This window comes from Physcomitrium patens, chromosome 8, assembly GCF_059467195.1.
Source record: "Physcomitrium patens ecotype Gransden chromosome 8, ASM5946719v1, whole genome shotgun sequence".
Taxonomy (NCBI): Eukaryota; Viridiplantae; Streptophyta; class Bryopsida; order Funariales; family Funariaceae; genus Physcomitrium; species Physcomitrium patens.
In genome coordinates this window covers 17273153-17294189 of record NC_143417.1, presented here as the reverse complement: position 1 = coordinate 17294189, position 21037 = coordinate 17273153, and the positions used below count along the sequence as shown (strand labels likewise).

General features: G+C 35.2%; 1 protein-coding gene across 1 annotated transcript; it reads left to right on the top strand.

Moving 5' to 3' along the window:
• Nucleotides 1–9988: 9988 nt before the first annotated feature.
• On the top strand, nt 9989–19700 carry LOC112285894 (dynamin-related protein 3A). Its single transcript, XM_024527238.3, has 22 exons — nt 9989–10128; nt 10768–11074; nt 11551–11784; nt 11969–12251; nt 12600–12628; nt 12834–12935; nt 13130–13198; nt 13414–13473; nt 13852–13965; nt 14340–14388; nt 14569–14678; nt 15186–15278; nt 15608–15700; nt 15833–15970; nt 16221–16316; nt 16509–16628; nt 16755–16803; nt 17499–17665; nt 17870–18016; nt 18262–18314; nt 18489–18588; nt 19141–19700. The coding sequence occupies exons 2-22, from the start codon at nt 10892–10894 to the stop codon at nt 19390–19392; spliced, it is 2541 nt and encodes an 846-aa protein (XP_024383006.1). The 5' UTR covers nt 9989–10128; nt 10768–10891; the 3' UTR covers nt 19393–19700.
• The last annotated feature ends 1337 nt before the right edge of the window (nt 19701–21037 follow it).

Below are 21037 nucleotides of genomic sequence, written 5' to 3'. Positions count from 1 at the left end.
TTTAAGCGTCATGAGATTCCTCTAGTACAAAAACCTAAATCCGTTCACGTAGAAGTAATAGATGGACGACTTTTATTGTCTAGTAGTGTCACCTATAAATCAAAATCTATAGAAGTGACGTTTAAAGACCATAGTAGTTATATTATTTTTCATATTATTAGAACCTCGTCACACCCTATTATTCTTGGTCTTTCTTGGTTAGAAATGCATAACCCATCCATAGATTGGAGGTTACAAAGGATGACATTTCCTATAGAACATTTAGAAAGTAAGCTTGTTAAAAGATCTCGAATAAAAAAATCCTTATTTATTGGAGCAAGAGCGTTTATAACATCGTCCAAGGAAGGCACATCATTTGTCATTTATGTGACTCCAACTAGTGGAGAGAAGATTTCGACAACAAATATATCAGAGCAATATAAAGATTTTGAAGACGTGTTTCAAAAGAAAAATGCCGACATGCTATCGGAGCATCGACCATACGATTGTGCTATAGACTTGCAGAAAAGAGCACAACCACCTTTTGGTCCAATCTACAATTTGTCGCAGATGGAGTTAGCAGAGTTACAAAAGTATATTGACGAGAATCTAGCCAAGAACTCCATTCGTCATTTGAAGTCGTCAACTAAGGCACCAATCTTATTTGTGAAGAAGAAAGATGGCTCACTGCGGATGTGTGTGGATTATCGAGGTCTCAACAAGGTCACAAAGAAGAATTTCTATCCATTACCCTTGATATCAAGTCTTCTAGAGCAATTTGGGTATGCTAGGAGCTTTACAAAGATTGATCTAAAAGGAGCTTACAACCTCGTGCGAATCAAGGAAGGAGACAAATAGAAGACAGTTTTTCGTACAAGTTATGGTCATTTTGAATGTAATGTCATGCCCTTCAGTCTTACCAATGCTCCGGTGGTCTTTCAACACATGATGAATGACATCTTTCAGGAGCACCTTGATGATTTTATTGTCATCTATCTAGATGATATTTTGATATTTTCCAAGAATGTAGAAGAGCATGAGAAACATGTTCGTCTGGTCCTTAAAAAACTCTGCAAGCCAAGACTTTATGCCAAGTTGGAGAAGTGCTTACTTAACCAAATTGAGATGGAATTTTTGGGATTTATTGTAACTACGGAAGGCTTGAAGATGGACCGTAAGAAGGTGGAAGCAATTGTATCATGAGAAGTTCTAAAGACGATTGGAGATGTACAATGATTTCTTGGCATTGCTAACTTCTATCAAATCTTCATCAAGAATTATTTTCAAGTACTGCTCCGCTCACTCGATTGATATGTAAAGACAAGCTCAAATAGAGACTTCTAGTGAAAAAAGCGTTTCAAGTTCTTAAGATGACATTTATTATGGCTCTAATCTTGGTACATCTAGACTTTGCAAAGGCCTTCTATTTGAAGACTAATTCTTCAAATTTTGCTATGGGAGTTGTACTTTTATAGATAGGTATAGACGAGAAGCTTCATCCAATTGCATTCTACTCTTGAAAGTTTTTTGTTGCCAAGATCAACTATGAGATCTACAATAAAGAGCTTCTTGTGATAGTGGATTCTTTCCAAGAGTGGTGTCACTTTCTGGAAAGAGTTGTGTATCTGGTGATCGTATATACGGATCACAAGAATTTGAAGTACTTCATGTTGGCTTGGATTCTGAATCATCGTCAAGCTTGCTGAAATATGTTACTATCCAAGTTTGACTTTGTTATTACTTATCGGTCTGGGAAGCAACAAAGACTATCTGATGTATTATCAAGAAGATTGTATCTAATGCTAAAGGATGGAGAAGTAGTGTTTGATCAACAGTGTATAACATTGTTGAAGTCGAAACAATTCAGGCTTTACTCTACTATAGTGCCAATTGATGTTGACTTCCTCAACCAAGTACGTACTATGACTATTGGAGATTTTGTAGCCCTCGATATGACAAAACATGTTAATAATGACAAGTTCAAGGTGGAAGGAGATCTTTTATACTTTGAGGAGCAGTTATATATTCCAAAAGGACTAGCATGACTCCGAGTTCTCCAATCTCGATACGACTTTTCAATTGCGAGACATTTTGGATTCAATAAGACATTAGAATTTATTTCTCGAGATTTTTGGTGGCCCCAAATGTGGAAGGATATCAAGGATTTTGTCCTCTCTTGTGACATTTGTTCAAGATCTAAGAATCCTCGGCATCATCCTTATGGTCTTGTTCAACCATTGCCTATTCCATGTCGGCCATGGTTTTGAGTTTCCATGGACTTTATTACGGACCTATTGCCATCGAATTCATTTGACAGCATCTTTGTTGTAGTAGATCGGCTTACAAAGATAGCATACTTTGTCCCTTGCAAGAAAACATCAAGCAAAGACACAATAAGGCTCTTCTTTGATAGTGTGTATTGATGTCATGATTTATAAGATGATATCATGTTGGATCAAAGAAACCAATTCGTATCAAAGTTTTAGAGATCTTTCTTTGAGATATTGAAGGTGGATATTTAGCTTTCTTTGGCTTTCCATCCTCAAATTGACGACCAAACGGAACGGATGAATCAAACTTTGGAGCAATATTTACGATGCAGCATCAATTATTAGCAAGATGATTGAACTACATATCTATCATTAGCTAAGTTTGCATATAATAACACCCTTCATGCATCGATTCAACAAACCCAATTCTTTTTTAATTATGGATATCATCCGAAACTTGATTTATTGAGTCAATCAACCAATAACAATCCGATAGCTGAAGAATTTGTAAAACAACTATTGGAGCTTCAAACTACGTTGAAACCTCAATTACAAACCACCCAAGAAGCTTATAAGGCATTGGTAGACAAATTTCAAAATCAGGCACCTACTTTCAAAATTGGAGATAAAGTATGGGTGCTTCGATGGAATATCAAAACCAAGTGGCCATATGATAAGTTGGACTACTGGAGATTGGGACCATTTATCATCCAAAAGCAAATCAATTCAGTGGCGTACCGTTTGGAGTTACTAGCTGCTATGAAGGTACATCCAATCTTTCATGTTTGTTTGTTGGAGCCTTATCGAGAGTCATCTTTTTTTTTAAGAGTGCAATGTCTGCCACCTAGTATTGAAATTGAAAACCTCGAGGAATAAAAGGTAGAAAAGATACTAGATTCCTAACGTAAGTGGGAGAAATTGGAGTACCTACTACATTGGAGCGGATATTATATCAATGAGTGTACATGGGAACCAGCAAAAAATCTTATCAATACATCATAAAAAGTACAGGAATTTCATCAATACTATCCTCAGAAACCTAAGCCCTTTTGATGAAAGTTTTTTAGTGAAGTTCCTTCTCCTTGAAGCCTCTTAATCTTTGGCCTTACAAAGAAGAGGAAGAAAGAACCTCTAAAAGATATAGTTAGAGAATATAAATCTATAACTTGAGTCTACTCTTCCATGTTGAGTGCTTGTATTTTTTGATGTGATATGGATAGCCAAGAGATAGATACCATACCAATTATGTCTTCTCAATTGAGTATCTCACAAAGACAATCCTGAGATGAAGAACTACCTGTACCACGAAGACGACGGAGGATACCTAGTAACAGGTTGCTAGTGATTGTGTTTGAGGTAGAACCTGCCTACAGTGATCTTCCCGAAGGAGTGTTTGTACGGCCTTTTTACAATGAAGACACGAAAGTTCATGCTTGGTTGGAAATTGAAGGCATAGGATACTATCGTTTATTATAAGGACCAATGAAGCACTTATCATATAAACAACAATTGGAGTATGTTACAGATACTATGCGACAAATTTTTAACTTCTTACGTTGATATTGGCTCGCAATAGGAGAGCTTCTTGGAGACCTCAGAGCTAAAAGGGGAGGAGGTGATATCAATGATATAAATTATGAAGTTGTAGAAGATTTTAGAAAGTTCTAGAGAAGCTTCCTAGTTTATGGAAGCTACTTAAGAAGCTTCCTAGCTTGTAGTATATATAGGAGCTGAGATTGAGGGGATCCTCAGTCTCGACAACACACCTCTTGAAGCTCTAGCTCACCTCTCTTGTGTTGTTCTTGTACTCATCTAATTAATGTAGTTCTTGTCGATTCCTCTTGAGCTTCTTCTTTAGATTTCCAATTAGTATTCTAAATTTGTGATAGATATTTGTAAAATACAACTTCACCTTATACAAATAGGTGCCCGATGTATTTTTAAATAAGATAATTTATATTACGACAATATAAAAATCAATGATGATATTGTATTAGGATTGTTAAAAATTAGAAAAGCTAATTATGACATAGAAGAAGATTATTTAGACTAATTTTAAGATCTTATAGAAAAATTCAATGCTATTTTTGATTATTTTATCAAAACCTAGTGGTTTAAAGAAATTTTATTATCTAATATTAAATAAAGCATAATATAGATGCAATCCAAAAGTATGGAAGAAATGCTCAAGGTTACTTTTGAAATTAGATGCATATTGTTATTTGTACAAGAATCCAAAGAAAGAAATCGAAGTAGAATATCTACAATGTATAAATGATGCTACAAAATACACTATAAAAATTATTGATATGATTTTTTAAATCCAAAAAATTGTTTAAACAATACTTGAAGAAAGTCAACTACTATAGCTATAGAATTAAAAGAAGAAATTAAATTTGATACATTCCATCTACATCATAATAGAAGATTGAGCAATCAACATCTATAGTGAGGCTTGTATATTGAATGTAGAAGAAATTATTAAATCAGTGACTGCACTTATGTAAGACAATAATGGAAAAAATATTAAAATTAACAAAATCTATATTATAGAAGCATAACCATCATAAATACCAAAGAGCTGTACTTATCAAAAATTCCAATAATAAAAGCCAAGTTTGCCATAGTAAGTACTTCAAGTAATTGGTGCCTACTCAAAGTATCTATGGAAATGAAATAAGAACCTCAATTTTTGTATTATATAAAATATTAAGAGTTACTCAATAATATTTGTAAATAAATAAAATAAGAACTATGCATGAGCAAATATCAAGGATATGAATTTCAAAGAAAGAAAATCTTCAATACACTCTTGTATCACTAAAAGAAACTAAAAATTCACTCAAAGATGATATAATATTGAACTAGAATGGCTATTGCCAAAAACAAGAAGATTAGAAAGTTTTGAAATAAGAATAAGGACTAAAAAAAACATTGATTTTGTTTCCATATATATTCTCTAATTAGGAGCTACATGGAAATATTCTATAGGATCTCCAACATAGGTTGATTTTACTAGCGACATGTCTTAACTTGTAAGGCAAGTTATCTATATATGTGCCATATAGTAAGCTTGTTCTATAAGCTACTACACGGAGTTAACTAGTTCTATAAGCTAGCAATATGTGATTAACTTATTTTCGAAGTTTCTAACCTATAAACACATCTAAAGTAAAAACTACATCTATAAAGCTTCTATGAAGCTTTTCTATAAGATCTTATGAAATTAACCTATTTTTATTTATTTTAATCTATTCTTGCTTAATCATATAGGTATTTACTAGAATACCTATGTATGTCCATGACATTACTTCTCTCCTACCATGTACAAGTTCCACAAAGAGAGGTCTTCATATATTGAAAAAATCTAAGATGCAACAAATTATATTTTCCACATACTTTGATCTTTCTTCTCTTTAAAGATGGTTGATAGGTCCTCTCAACCATCAATAGTGTCTTATACTAGGACAAGAAGACCACCCTCTAATTTGATCATTGTTGAGGCCTTCGTAACTTCTTTCAAATAAAATATTTGGAATATTATCAAAAATTGTTCCTACCTCTAATAAAATTACTAAACATTAGGACTTTCTTCTAAGGTTGTGATACCAAATATATTATAACTTGCTATTTATTTGAAAAAAGACATGTCATTTTTGAGAAATCTTCATCTTGATTTTATTGTCTTAAAGGTTGTAACGATTACAATGTCTCTTGTGGTAAGTCTACAAATGAAAGATCTTGAGTTGAATCTGCTGGTTGTTGATTCTCCATCTCTTTAGCATCACAAATATACACAAGATATAAAGAAAGATAGAAGGTAGAATGTTATCTTTCTTTGATCTTATTTTTTTTATAGAAAAGATTTGTTATTCTTCATCTTAGTTTTGATAGATATTGTTGATGAAAAGCTTTAACTTTCTTTACTCCATTTGTAAGATTTTTTGCTAGCTCTCATGTACATTTACTAATATCATATCCATCCCAATGAATAAGATATTCCAACCTATTTTAATATCGCCTTGAATCTAAGACTTCTTCCACCTCAAACTCTTGATTATTATCTACTTCTGTAGGAAGAAGTAGCATTTGTCTTCTTCTCGAGATATTCATTGTCTTATATGGCTCAAAAAGGGATGCATGAAATATAAGGTGGATCTTCATAGAATTTAGTAGATGTAATAGATAATCAATAGGATCAACTTATTTATTAATAAAAAAAGGATCAAGCTTACAATAGTCCAACTTGTTATAAGGAAAAGTAGTCTTGATATTGTGACGGAGTAATCATATCTTATCACATACATTGAATTGTAGTTTCTCTTTGCAATAGGCATTTGTATTGGTCTTTTTTCGTTCTTGAGCTTCTTTTAATTAAGTCTTCATTGTTACATATAGCTCTGACAAATAATTTGCTAAAACTTTTGCTATAAGATTATCAACTTTTAAAAAGTCAAAAGTATCAAGTCGTGGATGATAACCATAATTGACAGATTAAGGATTTAGGATTTAGGGTATTTATTTATTGAAAAAAATGAAAGGTGTTTGTTGAATAAAAAAATGTACGAAATTATTGTACGTAAACTCTACCAATGGCAAAAGAGTTGTCCAATCATCTTGATGATAGTTGATAATAATCCTCAAATATTGCTCCAAAACTTGATTCACCCATTTCGTTTGCCCATCAATTTGAGGATGAAAAGCCAAAGAGAGCATTATATCTACCTTTAAAATCTTAAATAGAGTTTTCTAGAATCTTGATACAAATTGAGTCTCCATATCCGATATAATATCTTTTAGCAATCCATGATAGTGATAGATATTGTCAAGAAAAAGCTTAATTATTTCTTCACTTGAAATAGATTTTGTACATAGTACAAAATGTGCCATTTTGGTGAAGCAATCTATGATTATAAATATAGAGTCATATGAACTTAAACTTGAAAGATCTGTAATAAAATCCATAGAAATAGAAGACCGTGATTTTTTGAATATAGGCAATGGTTGGAAAAGTCAATAGGATCGATAATAAGGAGTTCTTGATCTTGAACAAATGTCACATGACTAGACAAAGTCTTTTACTACCTTCTACATTTACGGCCACCAAAAATCTCTGGATATAAGCTAAATCTGGTCTTATTGTATTCAAAATATATTGTTGTTAGAAAGTCATGAAATGCTTGAAAAATACATAAACTTGCTTCTTCTTTTGGAACATATAGGCATCCTTCAAAATAGAATAGGTTGTTTTTCAACTCAAACTTTAAAACATCATAAGACTTAAAAGAAAGATTCTTGATATCATGAATAAGAGAATGAGAGGATATACTTGATTGGATTTGTTTGACAAAGGTCAAATCAACAATCAATGTTGATTTTATTGCTTGAAGATGAAAATATTTTGGCTTTAAGAAGATTATTTTTTGTTGATCAAAAGATACATCTCCTTCTTTTGGTGTAAAACAAGAGTATTTAAAAAGAGCATTTAATAAATCTTATTATTTTCAAAGTCAATATGTGATCTTGAAATTAAATCTTGATAATGATATGCTCCAACAAGATTGGCGACAATTCAAAATATGTGCCAACATGAAATACTTGAGATTCTTGTGATTTGTATATATTAAGACTAGACTTGAAGTACCTTCTAGATAATGATATCATTCTTGAAATGAGTCCATAATTGCAACAAGTTCTTTATCGTATATCTCATAATTAATCTTAGTTGCTAAAAATTTCTTGGAATGAAAAGCTATTGGATGGAGTTTGTTATCTGTTCCCATTTGTGACAATACTGCACTCAAGGTAAAGTCTGATGCATCTATTTCCATAAAAAATGCCTTAAAAAAGTCAACACGATACAAAGTTGGTGCCGAAGTAAATTGCTTCTTCAAAGCAACAAATAATGCTTTGGCTTCTTTATTCCACTCAAGTTTGTTATTAGAAGTTAAACTTATAAATGGAGGTGCAACTTGAAAAAAGTTCTTAATAAAGATTTGGTAATAATTGACAAAGTCCAAAAAGCATTGTACATCTCTAACTATTCTTTCGATCTTCAAATCTATGATAATTTGGATCTTCTTTGGATCCATCATAGGGCCTTTTGGAAATGATGTGTCTCAAAAAATCAACTTGAGTAGTGTGGAATATATACTTTTTCATCTTCGCATATAATCTTGCATCTTTTAGTTTTTGTAATACATGATGAGCATGAACTTCATGCTCTTCTATGTTCTTAGAATAAATTAAAATATTGTCGAAATAATAAATGACAAAATCATCAAAAAACTCACAAAAGACATCATTTATTAGATGTTGAAAAGTAACTAGTATATTTGTGAGTCCAAAAGACATGGCATTATATTCAAAATGTGCATACCTAGTTCAAAAAGTAGACTTCCATTCATCTCCTTCTTTGATGCAAACTAAGTTATATGCTCTTCATAGATCTATTTTTGTATAGATCTTTTCTTGATTTAGTTGATATCTAAAGAATATCAGAGAATTTGGATTACATTATTCTTCATAAGAAGATAAAGCCTTGTATTCATTCATTGGTGCAAATTGGAGAGACACTAGAAAAACAACTTTAGGGTGCTACATACGCTAGGAGAATCAACAAGTGATTGTTCAATTAAACTTCAACCTATAGTTTATTATTAACTATAGAAGCAAAATACATAGTTCTAACAGAAAGAGTCAAAGATATCACATATCTAATATGATTGCTTCAAGAACTTGAGATATCTCTAATTGAGAGACAACATTCAAAGACAAAACATATGGATATTCAATGACATTTTTTTCATGAAAAAATTAGTGATAATATAGTTGAAGTTAGTCATGTAAGTACATCTATACATCTATACACCAAAAGGCTTTCTGAGAGTACTAGTGTTTAAAATCTGGAGCTTTAGGATTTCCTTTTGAAGAACGATTATCCCACTAGAGAGAGAATGATCAGCAAAATACTCAGTCCAGCTTTGATCCTCCAAGGAAGATCTCTTCGTAATACAATGACCTTAGGAGAAATTGGACAGGTCTTATCAACTGGAGCAAGAAATGAAACTGGATCAGAACATTCATCCACAGTCTCAGAAACAACATCGACGAACAATTGCAACGACGCTCTGACAAAATCCATGTTTGCACGAGTAGAGATCAGAAAATACCCTTTGTGAGATATTTTGAAGCCATCTTGATCGCCAAAATTAAGACCACTGTTAGAGAGCTTTGGAAGTGTAACCAGTTCATTCACGCAATTCAATGAGAAAACCGTGAACGGATTATTCACACGCGACATTGCAAAATTGCGTGGCAAAATATTGGCTTTCTGTCATGAAGTTTCACTCTTTAGTATTCTAGTTCAACATCCTATTCCAACCGAGAAGGGATGTCGGCCTTCTCCATCTGTAGACGATCAAGCTCTGCATCGAAATCCGAACAGTGTTCCCGCTGGAAAGTCATTTCGACATCGGCAAAATCCCGAGAGACCCAACTCGTAGATCTCTGCCCTAATGTCAATCCTACCTCACTTAAAATGGAGATTCAACGTAACCGTTAAAACCTCAAGATTGCCATAGTTGACACAACAGTTTAATCACAACTGCACTTTAATTGAATCGCGAAATAGGGGAACTGGAAATATGAAACTAGGAATTGGGTACGGGTGCTTTTGTTTGTTCCCAGACGTTTCCTGAGGGTTCTCAATGATGGGGAACTTCATCCCTCTTCATGGAGGAGTGGAGCTCCCACTCCCCGAAACCCTAATGGTTAATCCTCGCACCGTTTTTGCACTCCATCGTGTCTCGTATCAGGCGTCTAACACGACTCCCTTGAAACTCATCGTCGCCATCGTCCACGCAGCGTCGAAGTGCAGGTAATCCATTTTCCGGAGCTTCTTCTCGCGCGCAATGTGATACATGATGGAATTCCGGGAGGATTACTGAGTGGTGTCAACCAGTTTCGATGTATATTCTGAGACTTTGGTTTGGATTCAGCTGCATATGGTTTCATAGGAAGTTTTTGTGTTGGATCTCGACTCTACTTGTCGAAATCCGGAAGAAAAGGAATATTTTGGGAGGAAAAAGGTCAGGAATGGAGCGCCGAGATGTTGGTAGGGTTTGAAGGTTTGCGTTCAATAGTTGCTAGTCAGAATGTTTAGGTGCCATCAATTTGTTCGATTGATCTCCTTTTATCATGCGTCGAGGGGGGAATAGGTCGTGAATTGCGGTGGATTAACATGTTTGCAACTGGTAACTCTGTTGTTGATGCCTAGTTATGGGAAGGTTTTTGATCTAATTTTGTGCTTACCCAGCCTCGCGATCTGATCTCAAACATTACATTGGGTATTTTTATTTTGTTCAGTTGGGGGATTTTAGCTACGTATATTACATTCACAACTCATGCTTAGTAAAATTGACATAACGAAAATAGTGGGTGGAATAAGGTGTATGACCCGTTCTGGTTAAAGATAAATCTAATCGACTATGTTGTTGTTTTTCCCTTTGTGATTCAGAATGAAGTGCAAGGCTGGAGTTTGAACTTTTGAATGTCCTATTCAGCTGGGTATTGTGGTTGACCTGCACTAGTCAATCCTTTAAACTACAGATAGGAGAGTATTTTTCAGATAATTGGCCGGTATGTCGCAGCCTGCAGTGTCAGTTTCGGCGGGTTCAGTGTCTGCAGCGCTGCCTAATGTAACTCCAGCAGCTCCTACATCAGTTTCCACCCCTTTTCTGGGGGATGCGGTGATTCCCTTGGTTAACAAGCTTCAGGACATATTCTCACAGCTGGGCAGTGCCTCCACTATCGACTTGCCCCAAGTAAGCAAACTTGTCGCTTGATCTTGATAAAAATATAATCTCTCGCTTTGCAGGGACTTTCGAAGATTTGAACTTTCGATGGACTTCATGTACTTCCTTGAGATCTTGAACTTCAAACTCTCAAAGTTGAACTCTATTTCTTCGCTCAAATGTGTAGCTTAGGATTAGCAGTTTAGACCTTTAATTTGTTACATTAGTGATACATCAGCCATTTAACATAGTACCTTTTGTAAGCAAATTATCAATCCACAGTTCTCACGGAATGCTGGACAAATAGTTGCTTTTTTATTCATTGCATAATTTATTGAAAACAGTTTAAGTTTTTTCCCTTTTGATGGCCTGCATACGAAAACCCGATCGTACTTGGACTTTTGTACGGTTTTCGAACACACATACAGGAATGGGGATTCCTGCTGCAGAAAGGAAAATTCCTCACAAGGTTTACTCCAGCATTTTAAGAAAGTTGAAACTTGCAGGTGGCAGTAGTTGGAAGCCAAAGCAGTGGGAAATCTAGTGTGTTAGAAGCTCTTGTAGGACGTGACTTCTTGCCAAGAGGTTCGGATATATGCACTCGGCGGCCTCTAGTGCTGCAGTTGGTGCAGACCTCACGAAGGGCTGAGGACCAAACCGAATTAGTAGAGTGGGGTGAGTTCCTACATATTCCTGGTCGGCGCTTTACAGACTTTGCAGCCATCCGGAAAGAGATTCAGGTGATTTTTTTTTTTTTTTTTTTTTTTTTTTTTTTTTTTTTTTCCTTCTATGTCGCACTCTTTGGGATTTATTTTCAAGCACTTACAGTCTGCGCAGTATTATTCATGTCAAAATAAACCACTTGTCGTCGCAGACTATATGAAAATGCTATATTAATTCATTGTTTATCTCCTTGGTTTGCAGGCTGAGACCGACAGGGAGCTTGGAACCAACAAGGGTATTTCTGAGAAGCAGATTCGCCTGAAAATTTTTTCCCCCAATGTTTTGAACATCACGCTTGTGGATCTACCTGGAATTACCAAGGTACCTGTTGGCGATCAACCTAATGACATCGAGGCCCGCGTTAGGACTATGATTTTGTCCTATATTAAACACGAGACTTGCATAATATTGGCAGTCTCTCCTGCAAATGCAGATTTGGCAAACTCAGACGCTCTGCAAATGGCACTCATGGCGGATCCTGATGGTCTGTTTGCTGTCATCCTTCTTTTATTTTATTTTATTTTATTTTATAGTTGGAAGTGGGCGATGAGACATCAATTTTTTGAAAGCTTTTACATCAATTTGTGAAAGTTGAGCTACCTAAAGAAGTAAGAACTAGTATTTCCTAGAGTTGATATTTGCGCTAGATATAATCAGAACTAGTGAGAACTGTTGGTTGAAGGTTGGAATTCAGGAAGTGGATTCATGGTATGCCTGATTGTAGGACTTGAGGAACAAATTCTTCTCTGGTTAATTTTTGATACTTCAAGTTCTCAGATTGGAAAGTTTGTTGTGTCAACTACTTAATTAACACTGCGATTATCATTCACAGGATCTCGAACCATTGGAGTGATCACAAAAGTAAGTCATTTGAATTTCCCCCTGTACTTCTATGCCGACCTTAGATTCTCTTAGTTAAAATTATAAGTTTCTTTTCAAGGATTTTGTGGTTATTGTATTTGGGACCATAGTTTTCGAACGTATTCGTCTTCTTATTGAGAATAGATACATTCAAGTTATTGTAGGGCGTGTTTAAGTGTTTTCATTGGGTACCTGGAATGTGCAGTTGGATATAATGGACAGAGGAACAGACGCCCGGAATTTCCTGCTCGGAAATGTCATACCATTACGTCTTGGCTATATTGGAGTTGTTAATAGGAGTCAAGAGGTACTTGCGTTTTGGTTGTAGTAATCTAGTGGACTCAAGTTTATGGAATTGAGTGTAAATATGAAAAGCTGCAATAAGTATGAGGAAGCTGCTTTAGGAGTTCCTGATCACGTTGTTTAATGTTTGGTGGATTAGATGTGCGTTGATTGAAGGCCATACTGCTTACCTGTTCTCTGCTAATGTTCTTTTCATAGGATATTATCGCAAACAAGTCCATTCGAGATGCTCTGGCCTATGAAGAAAGTTTCTTCAGGAGCAAACCCGTAAGTCGACAGTGGCTAATCTTTATTTCTATTTGTGCACAATCGAAGGTTTGATTGGTATATATGGATGGAATCTGTGGTGTCATCGAAATAAATAAATTTTGTGATTCTCAGTGAGTCTACCTAGATGTTATTGTGTGTGGGCAGCTGGTAAGCTCAACACTTATGGATGGTACTCAAGTATTTTCAATATCTAATACAAAGGTGGTCCGCAGGTGTACCATAATTTGGCTGATAGGTGCGGGGTCCCTCAGTTGGCGATAAAATTGAACACGGTATTTTCTCGTAGCCTCAGTTTCGTCGCTAGATATCTGTATGCGGTGTATCTTTGGCGAGATGGATAGCTTATGGGTTGATTCTCTCGTTGCTCTTAATTCTGTACATGTCGACCGTTGTAATTCTTGCTCGTATTGTGAATTTCTAAACTTGATTGTTGAGAAATGGAAATCGAACTCAATTTACGACTGCCACTCGTATGGTTTGAAGTTTGGTTGTATAGAACGACACCTGTTTCTACTACCCTGAACCCCCGCTTGTATTAATCTCTTGGTGTATCTTAAACTAGTCTAGTACTAGTTATCCTCTCTGACGAGACAGTTCCATGGGTATTAGTTCTCACTAAAGCATTTCAATTCTTCTGCTATGGTTCACAGATTTTGGTGCAGCACATTAAGTCAATTCTTCCAGATTTGAAAGCCCGCATAAGCACTCAGATGATCACTCTTCAGAAAGAGCTTGCTGGATACGGAGAGATCACGGATTCCAAAGTACGTTTTATATTAAGCTGAATTGTTTGGGTTGTTAAGCTACTGTATTAAGGTGTCTTTGATTTGCTTGATTGCAGGCTGCTACCTCTGTGACTCTTCGCCTAGTTGTTCTGCATTGTTTAGGTTTACTCTTTCGATCACTTGTTTTTTTGTAATTAGGTCTAATGTTCGTATTTCGCCTATTTTAAGATCAATATGAAGGTTCCTTTGTTCTGCTGAATTGATTTTGGGCTACATTGTGGAAAGTTGACAGCTTTCTTTTGAGGTAGTTTCTTGTTGACTTTCTGTCCTCGTACGTGATTTTTTGTAGATACCTGAAATTGTAGATCTGGGGAGCAAATCTGATTGGAAAGCTGTGCTGTTGTGGTTTTTAGTCAGGGCAAGGGGCATTGTTGCTAAATATTCTGACCAAGTATTCTCATGGTATTTACTGCTACCGGGATTTTCTGTTTTTACTCTCTTTTCTTGAGATAGGTTTAAACATCATGTCTTGTTTAAGCATGCTTTCATGTAGCAGAATGAAAGTAGCCTTTATTTTCTTTTGTGGTCATTAGAGTTGATCTCACCCCCTCACAAGAACATTAATCTGGCAACTCATTCCAGGCTTTCAATCTGTTGTTGACGGGAAGTACGAAGAAATGTCAACTACAGAGCTCTCTGGAGGAGCCCGGATTCATTACATTTTTCAAGCTATTTTTGTGAGAAGTTTGGAGGTAACCATGTTCTCAAGAATTCAGATTAAGAAATCTTACAACTATCTAAACTTTCTTGGTGATCTGTTAGTTAATTCCATCACTTTCTGTTTGTAATCTTATTTCAGTTTCATTTTTTCAAAAACGTCGTTTTCAAGCCTTTACCTGTGCGTGTCGTTTTTCATAACGTCGTATCACGAAGATTTTCTATTATAGTTGTTTGAATCGCTATTTTTGGTGATTTTACTACCGTTGGAGTGTAAAACCTTAAGATATTTGTTAACATCCCATTCGCCATGCTAGTTGATCTTGGCGGTTCAATTTTTTTTTGCTTGTCATTACCTACGTTCGTCTTGCCACAATTATGCCAGTTGTAATGAGACGAAATTTTTTCCTCTATTTGTCTCACTACGAATCATCAGTAACCCTGTTGTTTCCCGGCTTAGGTAGTTTTTCTTGTTATTGTAGAACTGATGAAATATACGTTCACGTTGCTTGGGTTTTTTTTTTGAATGCACGGCATTATAGGAGGTAGATCCAAACGACGATTTGACTGATGATGACATACGGACAGCTATACAGAACGCAACAGGACCCAAAAATGTACTTTTCGTACCGGAGGTAGGACTATTCTCAACGCTTATCGTATTCTCCCCTAACAAGCATTATTTGACTTGTGCACATACCTTAATTTAACTTAATATGTTGGCAAGATTGCAAGTAAATGTGAATCTTGCAGGTTTGGTAACCTTCAGAAATAGCTTTTCTCATTTTATCTTTGGAAAGTAACTGCTCATTCCCTTGGAAGCGGAGGAGGATAGATTTATAATGAAGAAATAATTTCATATAGCTGGTGTCGACTCCATTGTGGTACCTCCTACTCTTGGAGGGTTTATGCCAACAATGCAGGGTTTGTGCTTGCCTGAATCATTGTGATTTGGCTTATGTAGGTGCCTTTTGAGGTGCTAGTACGCCGACAAATTGCTCGGTTATTGGAGCCCAGTCTACAATGTGCTCGGTTTATTTATGATGAACTTGTGAAGGTATCTATGCGCAGATTGTGGGTTGGTACTTGTGATGCTTATGGATTTTGGGTTGGTTAACGTCTTGTGGTTTACTTTAAGTCTATCAAAGATTAACCGGGCATTTGACATTCTGTTTCGTGCGATGTTAAGATTTCACATAGGTGTGAAACGCTTGAGTTGCTAAGGTTTCCACATCTGCGAAGACGCATCGAGGAAGTTGTAGCTAGTTTCTTGCGTGAAGGTTTGTCTCCCGCAGAAACCATGATTGGTCATCTCATTGAAATGGAGGTATTGAAGCTCCGGTACCCAGCTTTCGTTGTAGCTTTTGCTTTTGTTTTTGAGTGATCGCTAATTAATTTGTTGTAGTTTGATAGAACATAGTGAAACGTGTTTTCAGATTACTGAACGAAGCAAGGTTCAGTATGCTGTTCTTAATTCCTACATAGATTTTTCTCTTAGGGGGAGTTGTCGGTTTTATCTTTGGGGTGATGAGTTGGTCTGATGTGGCGATTTTATGGATCATCTGCTTATATGACAGATGGATTACATCAATACGTCGCATCCTGCTTTTATTGGTGGTAGCAAGGCTGTGGAAATAGCTTTGAATCAGCAACGGGGTGCCAAGGCTTCCAAGGTAATCTTTGTTAAACCTTTCGATTATTTTGGTGTGTATTGCCTTATTAATCTTTTCATCGTTTGACTGTAAGATTCCTAGGGTATGGAGAGATGTAATGTAAACCTAACTAGTTTTGCAGCGATATGTTTTTACGAACCTTCTGAAATAACTGGTTCTGTTATGTGCTTATTAAATTTTGGTTGTGTGAAGGACTTGCATGATTGGAAGGAACCAGGGTCTGAGCGTCCCCCTTCCCTACCAGAGAAGCAAGCAAAAGCTCGTGCAATTTTGGCTCGAACAAATGCTGCATCACTTGCTTCTCATGAGCCAGTAGGTTCTTGCCAAAGTGCACCTTTGTTTTATTGGGAGTATCCTTTTAGTTGGATCTACGTGTAGTGTACTTGCTCCTCTGGGTGAGTATTTCAATTAGAGCATGCTCAATTTTTGGCTGTGCAGGTTGTACCAAGGCCTCCGGTTGGGTCACAGGAGAAGGTTAGCACTGTCGGTGAGTTTTCCAAGCTAATAATTTCGACTTCTCGTTCTCGAACATTAGCATTAAAGGATGAAGGGTTTTAATCTTAAGTAAGATATCATTTCTGTAAGTTTTAAATGCCTTACATGGACCTCGTGTGGTTGTTTTGTAGATGAAATCTAACGAGAATATTTTAGCATACTTTTGAGATAACTCAAAATATTTCAAAACCATCAAGTCGCTGCAGAACTCTGTTAACGGAACTTATAAATTGTAATTTTGATGACTCGCTAAAAAAAATAAGTTTCTTTCTTTTTACATGGGAGAGTCTTTGCAGCCATCACAGTTGACTCTCTTTTTAGAGCAGTTTTTTCTGTCAGGGCTGCTGCCAAAAGAGATTTATATCCTTCTTTTTGGAGATGGGATGGAATCCTAAAAATCCTGTTTTCGAGTTCAATGTAGCTCTCTGAAGTTAACTGAAAATTTGAAGCTCCTTGACGTTATCGAAGATTTGGGTGCGAAGATATTTGGTTGACCCTTAAGGGGTTAAGTAGTTTGTTTGAACATAAGTCCCTTGATCATTTTTGAATGCGGCTGATTTCCATGTTCTAGCTCGGTTTGTGGAGCGTGATTTCGTTTCCTCAAACATGAATACGCTATTTAATATCTGTCTTGTTACCAAGTTGTCCTGTGAGCAAGTTGTGATAATCCAGTACTTGTGTCCTCAGGTAGTGTTGGATCTGGAAGCAGCTGGGGAATATCCTCAATTTTCTCTAGCAGTGAAAGCCGCCAACCTGTGAATGGCAGCAGTAAGGAGCATGCACCTATTCGAAGCTACTCCGAACCTACACCGGGACTTTTAGAATCGCCACTTTCCAGCATTCAGTTGCGTGAGGTGGGATATATTTACTCGTAAATTTTTGTGGCCCCGTGTAAGTTCAGGCAATCGGTACCTTGGGATGAACACTAAGTGTCGTGGGAAATGCTTTTTCCAGCCTCTGTTTAGGAGACATGACAGACTTGTCTTCGTACCTGTAAACTTTTAAAAACATTTACTGTTGCATTGTGGAATTATAACGCTGTTTTGAATGTCCAACAGCCACCAGCTACTCTTAGAGCGAATGATGCTCAAAGCGAGCAAGAGACCGTGGAAATCGCTGTTACTCGGCTGCTATTAAAGTCCTACTATGACATCGTGCGGAAGAATATACAAGACTTAGTGCCAAAAACTATCATGCATTTTTTGGTTTGTCACTATTCCTTACTGGTTTTCAGCTGATAAGAAATGCTTCTTCTAATCGACCTGCACGTGCTTTCAACCATTTGTTCACTAGCACGTGTGGGTGTTTAACACAAAAATTCTTTTGTCGGTGAAAATAAGTGACCATATTTTACGTTGTGTTGGCTTTCTTTGAGCTGACCTACGAGGATTATTGTAACTGTCACATTTGCAGAATTCTACTGATACCTTTTCTTTTCGTAACATCATAGGTCAACCATGTGAAAAGAGAGCTTCATAGCGTATTCATCAGGAAGTTGTACAGGTTAGTTGCACATGGTTATGCAGACAATGTTCGTGCATCGATAATATTCGTTTTTAGTTTTCATTCGTTTATTCCCGCGTTGATGGCCACGGTTTATTGATTGAGAATGGAACGCAACGTTATTTGGAATGTTACTTTCCACATTGAATCCGTTTCCTCTCTTATCTTGCATAGGGAGAATTTGTTTGAGGAGATGCTTCAGGAAAAGGAGGACATCGCCGTCAAGCGGAAGCGCTGCAAGGAGATTCTACGAGTTCTACAGCAAGCTAATTGGGTATGTACTCTTTTTCTTGTTTGCACCTATCTTGTTGAAATCTTGTTTCATGATCTTTTAGGTTGCTCCAATCTTCGATGAATCAACCATAGAAATGATCTCCTCGAGTTAATACCATAGATTTGAGGCTTAAAATTCTTAGAATCGTAAAATCGTTAAAGTTGAACATGTAGGATTATCCTAATGACCTTTATGCCTGGATTCGACCTATCGCCTAGCTGAAGTAACCTCGTTGTTGTTGGCCCAAGGTCTAGAGCGAAGTTATATATGTACCGCAGGTTATGATTTTATGGAATTGTGCACGTTAGTCCCATGTTTTCAGCGAATGTAACGGATTTGGATTTTCACGTAATGTGTTTTTACTCGATCTTGAATTTGTGCTGTGGATCTGCAGAGTATTTTATGAATAGTTGATTACGATCTGAGCGTATCGGTAGAAGCCTAAGTTTAGTCTTAACGCTGGAGATTTTCTGTTGTTCCTGAAACTGTCTTGTTAGTGGTGTCAGATACGTGATAAAATGTTACCTTACATGTTTCTGGATACCTGACCAGACAATTGAAGAACTTCCATTGGAATTTGAATCGGCATCACGACCTGCCTCGAGCTTTGATGCAACAGGGCTACCTCCTCCTGCTACGAAAGGTAGTAATATGGCTCCAGCATTGCATGCCCTCATTAATGGTGATTATGCTGGAGTTCATTCTACTTTAGGTTACTTGGGATCGCCGAGAGGTTCGAAATCGAAGAGGAACTTCCTCCCAGAGCATTCTATAAACGGAGGAATGGTCTCAAACCACAGCTGATCATTCTGGAGGGTGGGTGAAAGTAGTCATTGTAGAGACACTTCCAGATGTGCCTAGTGAACTTCAGGAGGTTGAATTTGCTATCACTTGTATCAAAGTATCAGTCCTTTAGGTTAACGACATTTTTTCTGGGTAAACTGGTAGTTTCTAGTCAGGCATTCTATATATTCTTTTCAGGATATTTCTAAGATAATTTAGTTGAAACCCTTGCACATACTGTTGAAGGTTCAACACTTAATATGTGGACTTAGCATTGGGAACGGAGCATTGCAACGGTGAAATTGAAGTGTGCCAGCTGATTTTGTCAATCTTCTGTAATTTTCGTTTTCCTTAAGACGTAAAGAGTGGTGAGCAAGAGACTTGTAACTCGATAATGCAGTTGGGACGGCCAGGTTTGAGCTCAATATCGTTTTGGGTCACTGAAGGTTCTGCCCTTTTCTTTCATACTTCTTGGTTATTACGCTTATTCTCTGTTTACATTGTAGTTCACAATCCTTTTCTACGTGGGACAAAGAACATGTTAGACTATGGATGATATTAAAGTGTGGATGTGGAAATAGACCACTTATGCATGAACATTACCTTGTATGTATGCGTTGTATTATTCTAATATAATGTTATACAGCACTTTCCTTTTTCAGCATCAAAGCATATGAAACTTCATCTTTTTCCTTAAATGTGTAACTTCTCTGAATTATTGACTATACACGGTAAGAAAATTTGTTGAAAGTTCTTAACTTGTGTTGGGTATAATAATAAATCTTGTGATTTATAATATTTTAATTTTGTAATGACCTTTTATCTAAAACTTTTATTAATCTTTTGTTTCAAAGATACCTTGTTCATATCAAAGAAAACCATATTAATAATTATTTTATTATTTAAAAGATAATTTCTTGTTTATTTAATCTGAGATATTATTTAAATTTTCAATAATATTAAGTTTTTTAAAAAATTACAAATATATATTTGGTTTTTAAAGATATATTAAAAATATAAATTATTAAAGAATATAATATATATAGACTAATATTTATTATATGGATATATATATATATATATCTATACTTAATATATATATATTTTATATAAATATATAAATATATATATATATATATTAATATACTATATAATTAAAAATATAAAATTTTATAATTTTTAATATATTAATACATATATTTATTAAATTTTTTTAATAAATATAAAATTTTGATTTTAATATTTGTGTATAATTAATTTTTTTACAGGTTTTAATTATACAAAATTTTAATTAAAAATTGTAAAATATTTTGTAAATATTTATTACTTTATATTTCTTTTTTTAGATTTCTTACTTTGTTCTTCTTATAATCTAAATTCGTAATTTTTTTAAATCTTTAGTATTTAATATCATTTTTACTATAATTTTATATTTAATATTATTATTTTTATAATTCTTTTATTTCATATAATTTACTTTTATTATATTATTTTATATATGTATATATCTATATATCTAATAAAGTTTAAATTATTTTTTGGTGTTATGTTTTATTAAGTATACTTTTTTTAAAATATTCATTTATATAATTACATTAATATTAAGAAATGTAAAAATTGAAGCTATTATAAATGAATAAATATATTTTTATATAATTTTAAAAAT